At 56.6% G+C, this 11,217-nt stretch overlaps 1 protein-coding gene across 7 annotated transcripts in view; it reads right to left on the bottom strand.

Moving 5' to 3' along the window:
* The window catches only part of LOC109926488 (G protein-coupled receptor kinase 5-like), a 91,950-nt gene extending 81,244 nt beyond the window's left edge, over positions 1 to 10,706 (bottom strand). For 2 of the 7 annotated variants that reach the window (XM_048618449.1, XM_048618451.1), the window contains exons 1-9: positions 7,722 to 7,832; positions 7,354 to 7,466; positions 5,339 to 5,416; positions 4,120 to 4,220; positions 3,630 to 3,722; positions 2,858 to 2,921; positions 2,256 to 2,396; positions 1,240 to 1,430; positions 515 to 552 (exon numbers count right to left, since the gene is read on the bottom strand). In XM_048618449.1, the coding sequence (XP_048474406.1) occupies positions 515 to 552; positions 1,240 to 1,430; positions 2,256 to 2,396; positions 2,858 to 2,921; positions 3,630 to 3,722; positions 4,120 to 4,220; positions 5,339 to 5,416; positions 7,354 to 7,466; positions 7,722 to 7,746 (844 nt within the window). In that variant the 5' untranslated portion in view covers positions 7,747 to 7,832. Of the gene's footprint in view, positions 1 to 514; positions 553 to 1,239; positions 1,431 to 2,255; positions 2,397 to 2,857; positions 2,922 to 3,629; positions 3,723 to 4,119; positions 4,221 to 5,328; positions 5,417 to 7,146; positions 7,226 to 7,353; positions 7,467 to 7,721; positions 7,833 to 10,239 lie in introns of those variants that run through there. The other 5 variants (XM_048618452.1, XM_048618450.1, XM_048618453.1 and 2 more) reach the window with 5 other exon arrangements.
* Between the last annotated feature and the right edge of the window lie 511 nt (positions 10,707 to 11,217).

Here is an 11,217-nt window from a genome sequence, read left to right as displayed (position 1 = left end):
GTGTGTGTGTGTAAGAGAGAGAGAGTGTGTGTGTGTGTGTGTGTGTGTGTGAAAGAGAGTGTGTGTGTGTGTGTGAGAGAGAGTGTGAGACAGAGAGGGAGACAGTGAGTGTGAGAGAGAGAGAGACAGTGTATGAGAGGGAGAAGGGAGGGACAGGGTGAGGGTGAGGGGAAGGAGGAGGGGGGAGTTGTAAAGTGGGATTGTAAGGGGGAGGTGAGTTTGGAGTGTTATATGCCAACAGTTTCTTGCTGTTTAGCTGTGGCTATAGTCAAGTTCCTTCTAATAAATAGTGATTCATATTTAGAGTGAATGTGTCCTTTCACTTGACCGTGCTCAGTAAGTCAGGTCAGTTTGGGATGGAAAGAACACTGTACATTTCCTAAAACTGGGGGGAATATTAGGGGATCGATTTCCCCTCACCAGCCGGGTGGGTGGGAGTTGTATGAACACAGATGCAGTCTCCAGGGGTGTCACTGAGCAGACACTTCACCAGGATCCCTCATCCAACACTCACCATCATCATCAAGGAGGATGTTCTCTGGTTTCAGGTCCCTGTGGAAATACGGGAAAGGGGCACAGTGAGATGGTGCCACGCATTACCACGGTGCCCGCTGACAAAATAATCTCGCGGAGAAACTCCGGCAGATTCAGAACGGAAACACGACTGATGCTTTGCTGTTTAATCAATCTGGCAAATCACTTGCCTTCATTTAACGGGGGGGAAAACAAGACAGGGCGTTCCCAAAGGAGATAGGGCGACGGCAGACCTTCCTGCGCAGTGGGGATGTCGGGATAATCTCTCTCACGTGCTGGGAGCCGACAGCAGTCCCGGAGAGGCCGAAACGGAACGAGAAACCGCGCCAAGTGGGATCCCTGCTCAGTCAGAATGTCCCAGTGGCTATGGAGCTTTGTAGAGTCCTTATGCAGTTGGACATGCCCGAGGTTGTCCAAATTGGGAAGGTCTACACAATTTTTGGTGAGTTGCTGCAGTGCATCTTGTAGACAGTACAGGGTGGGGGGGCTGCTTTGTCCTGGGCGGTTCTGGAGTGCAGGGGAAGTGTTCCATGACGTTCCTGCCTTGTCGGTGGTGGGACAGGGATCAGGAAGGGAGTTACTCAGGATTCCCAGCCTCTTGCCCCACTCTCATACTGACACACAGCCTGTTACCGGTGAGAGGGTTGGGTGGGGACGGGGCGGGGGGAGACGCTGGGAATTCCAAGGGGGTGCGTTCTGTCTCACCGGTAGACTATCCCTTCGCCGTGAAGGTGCTGGAGGCCACAACATATCTCAGCAGCGTAAAAGGCCACTCGGCTCTTCTCAAAGCCTGGGTTGCCCATCTTATAAATGTGGAACTTCAGGTCGCCTCCGTTCATCATGGTCAGCACAAGACACAGAGTCTGCTTCGTCTCAAAGGCGTAGGCCAGGCTGACCTGCAGAGGGGAAGAATATGAGGGGGAGTTAACGGAGAATGGGTCACTGGACCCCCGTGTCTGCTCCTCACTCCCAGACATCATTCGGGAATGACGGACAGAAACAATACTCACCAATCCCGGGAACACCCAGGGACTGACCCTCACCAACCCTGGGAACTTCCGGATACTGACCTGAACCAATCCCAGGAATATACGGATACCGGCCCTCGTCATTCCCAGGAATATCCCGATACTGATCCGAACCAATCCCGGGAATACGCAAGGGCTGACCCTTACCAATCCTGGGAAAACCCAGGGGCTGACCCTCACCAATCCCAGGAATATCCAGATACTGACTCTCACCAATCCCGGCAATTTCCAGACTCTGACCCTGACCAACCCCAAGAATATCCAGGGACTGACCCTCACCAATCCCGGGAATAGACGCTGACCCTCACCAATCCTAGGAATACCCAGAGACTGAGCCACACGATTCCCAGGAATAGAGCCTGACCCTCACCAATCCGGGGAATACCCAGACTCAGACAGTCACCAATCCCGGGAATTCCCAGAGACTGACCCTCACCAATCTGGGGAATACCCAGACAGACCTTCACCAATCCTTGGAATAGAGACCGACCCTCGCCAATCCCGGGAATCCCCAGGGACTGACCCTGCCCAATCCCTGGGAATAGCGGGATATTCACATCCCGAATGGGCACCTCCTGGTAGTCCGCATGTTCCCAGCACAGTCGATCGATCCCAGGGGCCCAGTACCCCCTCAGAAGCGAGAGACAGAGAGAGAGAGAGAGAGAGCAAGCCTCCAGGAAATTGTGTGCTTACCACAAATCTGCTGTTCACTTTCTCTAGAATTTGCTTCTCATTCAATGCCATGCTCTCGCCTTTCCGCTTCTTAATTCTCTTCTTCTCCAGCTTCTTACAGGCATACATCTTCCCGGTTGCTCGCACTTGGCAGGCACAGACCTGTGAGGGGGGTGGGGGTGCGCAGCAGGGAGATGAAGGGGGAAGGGTCAGCGAGACCTCAGTTCTAAAGGCCATGCCCTCAGGTCCTAGTCTCTCCTGCAACTGGAAACATCTTCTCCGCGCCCCTGCTATCCAGGCCTCTCAGTATTCTGCAAATTTCAATCAATCAATCAGATTCCCCCGATCATCCTCCTAAACGTCACAGAATGCAAACCCAGAGTCCTCCGCCGCTTCTCGTCCCTGGGGATTGTTCTTGGGAAACCTCCTCAAGGCCAGCTCATCCTTTCTTGGATACGGGGCCCAAAACCGCTCGCGATATTCCAGATGACCAGAGTCTAATACAGCCTCGGCAGTACACCCCTGCTCTTGTGTTCAAGCTCAGTAGAAATGAGAGCGAGGATTGCATTTGCCTTCCTAACCGCCAACTGAGACCGCATGTTAACCTTAGGTGGGGCACTTACCTCGCCAAAGCCTCCTTTCCCCAACACCCTGTACTGTCGGAAGGTGTCCCTAGTCACGGCCTGCCTGGAGAACAACGATAAAACAAGTGTGAGGAACAGCTCTCGATGTCACAGAGCCCAAACTGAACATTCCTCGCGCTGGGTGGCGATGAGGATCCAGGGTGGATTTCTGAACGTAAGGGGTCAGGGAGTGCCAATTCGGCCATGTCTGACGCCCGAGTGGGAGGGTTGGGAAACGAGACATGTTGCTGTCCCACCACCGCAACGTTTAACTCTACCCGTCAGTCCGGGAAACGTGTCAGGAGCCACTGTGGCATTCTGAAGACCCGTCGTGGCCCACCCAGTCGCAAATTCGAACACCCGAGCATGCCCTCTGCCCGTGCCCGGGTGGTCGGTATTTGGGGGGTGGGGGCAAAGGGTGTTCCAAAATGCCCTCCCCTACCCCCTCTGGCGCCCCTCTGAAATCTCCCTCAGGGGTCTGAGCGCCGCTGGTTCTGTCCCCCCAGTACCCGTGCGGAAGAGGCTTCGTTCTGACAGCGTGGCTCAGCGACGTTGTAGGCGGTAGCGGAATGCAGCAAGTGGAGTTGTTGTTGCATTTGCGGAGGGGGATGGCCTTGAAGGGAACTGGGCAGTTTGCCCCCACCTGGGCGCCACACCCCTGCCCCCGCACCCCCCCCCCCGCCCCCCCCCCCCCCCCAAGGGCATGACCCTGCAGGGCAGACCACTGGTTTCAGAGTCGAACTGCGCGTCCCAACTGCGAAAGGGAGCTCACCTTTCCAACCATTTCCACTGGAGGAAGCGATCAAAATACATACTCTCCTGAAATTCAGAGAACGGGGACCCACTGAGGAACTGGTGTGAGACCCTGCCCCGAACAAAACAAAAACAAAAAAAAAATAAATCGACATTTCGAACGTGGGTAAGGGGCCCAGCGACAATCGCCCGAGACAGAGAGTTACTGCACCTCACACTCTCTCTCTCTCTCACTTCAGGACACCTTGCAAGAGTGCCAAATCCGAGTGACGGGGAGGAAAGGTAAGTGGGAAGCAAAGAGGGCAAGGGCCTGCCACAAATCAATGGGTGACACCCCACCCCTGGGCATCACACCACTGACTCCCCCCCCACCCACCAAGAGCGTGACCCTGCGGGCACCCCACTGGCTCGAACCGGGCGTCAGACACTGCCTGGCACACCATGACCACTCACGGTTGGTTTTGGCGGGGGGGAGCGATCTCCTCAGACACTTGCCGACATTCACTCACCTCAAACATTCAGCGAAGAGATCTTTGCCGAGCCTTCCTCCCAAGCTCTCCAGGCACTGCCGGGCGTGGCACTCCGTAATTCCTGGCACATACTCCGCCGACTGTGAGGATGGAGAAGGGAACAGACTGAGGGGGCGGACTCCTCAATAAAAACCATCGTTCCCAACCCCCCCACAGCACAGGTCCTCACACAGAGGGGACAGTACGGAGGTGGGGTAGCGAAGGGCAGAACATTCCCTCAGCACTGACCCTCCGACAGCGCGGCGCTCCCTCAGCACTGACCCTCCGACAGCGCGGCGCTCCCTCAGCACTGACCCTCCGACAGCGCGGCGCTCCCTCAGCACTGACCCTCGGACAGCGCGGCGCTCCCTCAGCACTGACCCTCCGACAGCGCGGCGCTCCCTCAGCACTGACCCTCCGACAGCACAGTGCTCCCTCAGCACTGACCCCCCGATATTGCTATCACTTGGTTAACCTGTGCCAACAAAAAACCTTTTCCCGTTTTGAGAGTTTATCCAGGATGTGGGAATGGAATGACCTCAAATGCCATTCCCTGTAGGATCGGGTGTCTCCCACCCCATAGGCACTGGGAGCTGCCTTTCAGTCAGGAACGTTGTTGGGTACACTGGGAGGCAGGAAGTTGGAATTTGGAGTTTGTAAAGTGCCTGGGGGAAAGAATTGTGTGGTCCCTTTAAAAGATTGTGTGCTTTTTCTGCGCTTAGAGCGTGCATGGTGAAAGGACGGCGCCCCTTGTGGGAGATACTGGGAGCTGCGGACACCGGTTCACATTAATTCTCTTCTCTTGGTCAGGGAGGGAGTTGGGGTGGCGTAGTCTTGAATCTGTGGGACACAAGGACAGCAGAGTGGGAGGGATTCCCAAGTAATGAAGATTGTGAAATCCAAGGGAACGCGGGGCTGAACCAGATCAGCCAGTGGGATAGCATTCTTGATGGGCTGAATTGCCCATCCCTGGGGCTGACTTGACACACCTCTCCGTTTCTTCCCGGGATCGGAGCAGTTCTGCCGCCTCCCGAAACAGAACAGCTGGACATGGGCCCCCTCCCGGGGTGCCACATCGCTGGAGGTAGCTGGGGACTCAGGCTCAGCGTTCAAGAGGGACATTCGCCCCATCTTTCAGACAGCCCCTACCCTGCCTAGAGTCGGCGCCCGCTGGCACGGAGAGACGTGCCTACCTCCCTCCCCCCTCACCATTCCATACCCCCTTGGTTAGAAACCTCCGGATGACCTCTTCCGCCATCTCCGTCCTCTTCTCGTCGGGAGCCAGCTCATACTCTGCCTGGAAGGGGGAACAGACACAGACAGAGGTCACCTCTCTTCCCCAGTTCGCTCTCTCTCTCCTTCCTTTCTCCACCATGTGGGCATCGCTGGCCGCCAGCCTCTGGTGCCCGCCCCCGAGCGAAGCCAGCACGGGTCTGGAGTTACGTGGAGCCCAGGGCTGCCAGGGATGGGCTAAGAACAGCACTCAGCCTCCCTTGAGAAAGGTAGGACGTTCCGAGTGAGCGCAGCCCAGTGGTACAGAGATGTCCATCAGGCCATTCAGCCCCTTGAGCCTGCTACCCCTTCAGTAAGATCAGTGTTCTTTCACACAAATCCACATTCCAGCCTCCAACCTCTCACTCCCCCTTGGTTTGGGAAGAATCTCCCCGTCTCTGCCATAAAAAACAATTCAGGGAGACCGCACCCCCAACTTTCATCATTCCAAATGGCTCCGAACCTTTCATGTTTCAATTCAGTCTCCTCTGAGACTTCTAAACCCAAGCGGATAACTTTCCTCCAAAGGGAACCCACTCTTTCCGGGTATTAGCCTGGAAATCCTTCTCTGAGCAAAAGTCACAAAGGGAGAGCAGCCATTGAGGAGGTCACACTAAGTGTTAATAGCTGAAAGTGGGTCAAGCTTCGCTCGGACCCAACTTGTGCAAGCGACAGGGGCCTTAAAGCAGCGTACGTGCCTCAAACCCTTGGAATTGCAGAACCATCATGGCACAGAGAAGGCCATTCTGGCCATCGACTCCATGCTGGCCTGCCTCAGGAGCTTTTCGACATGGCCCTTCCCCTTTGCCCTATCCTCAATCCTCCTCGATTCATCACGTTTTAATTCATTCGTACAATTCATACGACTCAGCCAAAGAAGAATTAGGCCCCTTCTGCCCATCGGGCCTGTGCGAGCCCAAATCGAACAGCCCAGCCCCTCACTGCAGTTTTAAGGCAGCCGGGTCTGGGCATTGTCAGGGGCCTACTTTCTTTGGGAATGAATCGAAGGTTAGTGCCTCACCCCCAAATAACTCTGCGGGCCAAATCCTGACCTCCCCTTCAATCGCTCGGCCATCACTCGAGATTCCCCGCCACCCTCCCCCTGGCCCAGTCAGCGCACTCTCTGCTCAGGGAGATAGCCCCTTCCTCCCAATGTTGTCCCTCTCCAACAGCGTTCCCAGCAGTTTCTCTGCTACCTCCCTCCCAAACTGGCAATTCTCCCGCCAATGGCAACGCCCCTGTAAAGCCATGCCCCAACGCCGTGCTCGGTGTTTTCCACAACCTCTCTGCTCTACTTCGGCAACGAAAAACCACTGGAATCTTCTTGACCCCCATCCCAAACCCCACGGGACCCGAGGCTGCTCCCTCAACTTTGCTACCGCTTCTCACAAGGATTCCCTACAGTGCAGGACGAGGCCATCCAGCCCAGGCCTCGACCCTCCGAAGGAGGCCCCACGCCTCGTCTGTGTAGCCCTGCATTTCCCACGGTCTCCCACCCCGACCCGACCCAGCCTGCACGACGCTACGGCTGGGGGGGAATTTAGCACACCCGATCCACCCTAACGTCTTTGGATTGTGGGAGCGCCCGGAGGGAAACCCGCGCAAGAGAGAGAGCTCCACGCGGGCGGACGGTCGGCCCGAGGGCCTCGGGATCGAAGCCGTGGCGCCGCGGGCCACCGTGCCCGCGCCCAGCTTCCTCCCGACGACCGGGGAGGCTGCAAACCACCGCGTGGCGCACCCCCAACAATCCAATACCAGCCGGTGCCAAGCTCACGTTTCCTCCGACGGCGGTTGGTGGGGGGGGAGAGACGTTGACGTTGGGGTTGGGGTAGGGGGAGAGACGTTGACGTTGGCGTTGGGGTAGTGGGGAGAGACGTTGACGTTGGGGTTGGGGGGGGGGGGGGGGAGGGAGGTGGGGGTGGGGGGGGGGCGCGGTGCCCGCGCGCGAGGGCTCGGACTTACCGCGCAGTTGAGGAATCCGATGCAGTGCCTGAGCGGGGGGAGCGTGCGGCAGAACTGGAAGAAGAGTTCCCGGCCGATGGGCTGTTTGTCACACAGGCTGGAGTAATCCCGTTCTGAAAGGCCGAGAGAGAGAGAGAGAGAGACAGGATTGGCATGGCGTCCCGGGACAAATAAAACCACACAAACGCTGAGCGGACCCCCCCCCCCCCCCAACCACAAAACAGACCCCCCACGGGCCCCCCCCCCCCGACGCGCGTGCCAGCAAAACATGGCATCCTCCCTTTTCTGATGAAGGGTCTAGGCCCGAAACGTCAGCCTCTCTGCTCCTCTGACGCTGCTTGGCCCGCTGTGTTCGTCCAGCCCTGCACCTTGTTGTGTCGGATTCTCCAGCATCTGCGGTGCCCACTGTCCCTGATCCTCCCACCATCTCGATCCGGCCGCTACGCCCGAGAAACAGTCGGGAGTGAGTTGGCGCAGAATTCCAGTGCCCCCAGTTGGATCATGGGGCAAAGTTCTGGGGGTGGTGGGAGGGGGGGGGGGGGTTTCGGGCCCTGAGCAAGGGTTTCCTCTCCCGGGAAGGGTCAGCACAGGCCGAGCGGCCTTCCGCGGGGTGGTGGGGGGGCACTCTGAGAGCCGGGTTGGAAATCACTACCGACCGTCGCGGAGACAAGATGGACAGCCTCACGAGATTTCTCTGATGCTCACGGGGCGTTGGGGGGTCGCTGGCCGGGCCCAGCATTTATTGCCCCGTTTCCACACCCCCCCCCCTCAATTGCCTGAACCGCTGCAGTCCGTGTGGCGTAGGGACCCCCACACGGTGCCCTCAGGGAAGGAGTTCTGTCCCAGCGGCACTGAAGGAACGGCCGATATACTTCCCAAGTCGGGGACGGTGAGGGGTTCGGAGGGTGAACTTGCAGGGGGTGCTGTTCCCATGTACCTGCTGCCCCTTGTCCTTCTGGATGGAAGTGGGTCGTGGGTTTGGAAGATGCTGCCTGAGGGGCCTCGGTGAGTTGCTGCAGTGCATCTTGTAGATGGTACACGCTGCTGTTACTGAGCGTCGGTGGTGGGGGGGGGAGTGGGATGTTTGTGGATGTGGGGCCAATCGAGCAGGGGGCTGCTTTGTCCCTGGATGATGTCGAGCTTCTCGAGTGTCGTTGGAGCTGCCCCCATCCGGGGCAAGTGGAGGGTATTCCATCGCACTCCTGACTTGTGCCTTGTCGATGGTGGGACAGGCGTTGGGGGGGAGTCAGGAGGGGAGTTACTCGCTGCAGGATTCCCAGCCTCTGACCTGCTCATGTAGCCGCTGTGTTTATGTAGGGCTGATCTAATTCAGTTTCTGGTCAATGGTAACCCCCAGGATGTTGACAGTGGGGGATTTAGTGATGGTAACACCATTGAATGTCAAGGGGGCGATGGCTGGATTCTCTCTCTCTTGGAGATGGGTGTAGCCTGGCATTTGTGTGGCACGAATGTTACTTGCCACTTATCAGCCCGAGCCTGAATATTGTCCATATCTTGTTGCGTTTGAACAAGTATCTGAGGAGTCACGAATGGTACTGAACATTGTGCAATGATCGGCAACCATCCCCACTTCTGACCTTATGAGGGAGAGGATAAGCTGAAGATAGTTATCCTTTGTGAAAGGTAACCTTCCTCGCCATGCAGAACAAAGAGTTTATTCAATTTTTCTTCTTGAATCGCAGTCACCAGAAAAACAAAGGCATCTGGGGACAAACAAACATTCTGACCAGGTAGGAAAAGAGTCAGATATGATGCCTATGAAACGGAAAATTCCAAAGCTTTGGAGAATTCTTTTAAGCCCTGAATCAGGTGGAACGTGAGCCCCACACAAGATATCATGATAAAACAGCCAGGAATTCATTAGGACTCACTTCACGTAAGATGAAGCATTGTCAGGCATGACCAGGGGGCAGACAGCTGAAAACATCCGCTCCCCACTTCAATCCGAATGCTCACAGACTGGGGCCCAGAGCCAGTCCTATTAAAAAAGATTTGTTAAAATGTGTGCCTTCCCAATGCCTGGGCATTTCTGGGGCAGGCACTGTGAAGCCTGGCAGTGGAATGGTATCCCATTCCCCGGGCAGTGTCACACAACGCTCCAGCTTTGGTGAGTGTGTGCCAGGGTGGGGACAGGTACAGACTGTGAGAATGGGCTGGGCATTGAACTGATAATCAATGGCGTAAAAGGCAGAGAGAGAGGGTTATGGGGGGGCGGGGGGAGAGAGAGAGAAAGGGGGAGAGAGACAGAGAGAGAGAGCGGGCGACACCCACATCCCCGTGACCCAATCACAAGCTGAGTTTGACACTTTGGGAAGGACAGGTAGTAAATGTTGAGGTTGCAGAAACGATTGATCAGAATGTTTGTGGGGAACAGACACTGCAGTTCCCTGGAGCAGGCGGGTTGGAAAGGCAATGTTATCAATCTCATGTTCGTGCTGGTGGAAGGGCTGTTCTGTGCACACCGGGTCGGGATTGGGAATAAACTGTGGTGGAAGTCAGTTGCTTCGAGGAAGAGAACTGGACGTTTCCCTGAAGATTAACAGAGCTATGCGGGGTGTGGGGGAAGACAGAACAGTGGGTCTTGTTGAGTTTTGAGTGTTATTGGAACTGCCCCCATCCGGGGCAAGTGGGGAGTATTCCATCATGCTCCTGCCTTGTGTCTTGTCGATGGTGGGACAGGCTTTGGAGTGGGGGCAGTAGGGGGGGAGACAGAAGGGGAGTTACTTGCCTGTTGCTTTTCCCCAGAGGGCCAGCACAAATGGGCAGAGTGGCCTTTTTTGTGACTCTGACCCGGGACTGACCGGCACTTGGCTCTCGCTCTCCCCAGGTTACCATCTGCAAATTTTACCCTCCCCAGCCCCCCACCTCCGACTCTGATCCGAAGTGATGTGGCGCCAGGTCAAGACTCCGCCCTGGGGATTGGCAAAGGAGCGGTGGGTTTCCTGCGGCAACTCTGGGAATTCCATCCGGACCCGAGAAAGGAAATCTTTCTGAATTGCAAAGGCAGATCTCAGGAAGAGGGCGGGAACCATATCCGGTTTGATACCATCGCTGGCTCGTGTCCTCAGGGCAGATCCTTTTCCGAGCTGCGGGGGTTGTGGGGGCCGCAGCTCCGATGCCAACTTCCAACCCCCGCTCCGCTGTCTGCAAGTTCGCCAAGCGCACCACTGTCGTAGGTCGGATCTCAAACAATAACGAGGCAGCCTCCAGGAAAGGAGACTTAGTGACGTGCTGTAAATCTCTCCCTCGGTATCAAACATAAAAACATCAAGGAGCTAGGCCGTTGGCTTCGGGAAGCAGAGTGGAGCTGGCACACCGATTGTCTGCATCGATAGAGCTGACGTGGAGATGGTTGAGAGGATCCAGTTCCTCTGTCCTGGTCCACCCACGTTGACGTGATGATCGAGACAGCGCAGCAACATCTCAACTTCCTCAGGAGGCTGAGGGAATTCGGCCTGTCCTCAAGGACCCCGAACAATTTTTACAGATGCACCACAGAAAGCATCCCATTGGCAACTGCTCTGCCCAAGACCCCAAGGAACTACAGAGGGCCGTGAACACAGCCCAGTCCATCACTCAAACCATCTATTGACTCCATCTATACTTCCCACTGTACTCATAAACCCCTCCCAACACCGCCCCTCCCTCGGTCATACTCTCTTCCAGCCTCTTCCATCGGGCAGAAGACACAAAAGAGACAGAGAGAGAAAGTGGGGGGAGAGAGACAGAGAGAGAGAAGGGGGGAGCGAGCGAGAGAGAGGGGAGCAAGCGAGAGCGGGGGGGGGGAGGGGGGGGAGGGGGGGAGCGAGCACGGGGGGGGAGCAACAGATGCCCATTTGTCTT

Source organism: Rhincodon typus, chromosome 40, assembly GCF_021869965.1.
Source record: "Rhincodon typus isolate 14 chromosome 40, sRhiTyp1.1, whole genome shotgun sequence".
Classification (NCBI taxonomy): Eukaryota; Metazoa; Chordata; class Chondrichthyes; order Orectolobiformes; family Rhincodontidae; genus Rhincodon; species Rhincodon typus.
Note: the sequence above shows the minus strand (reverse complement) of the source record. Positions and strands in the feature narration are given on the sequence as shown.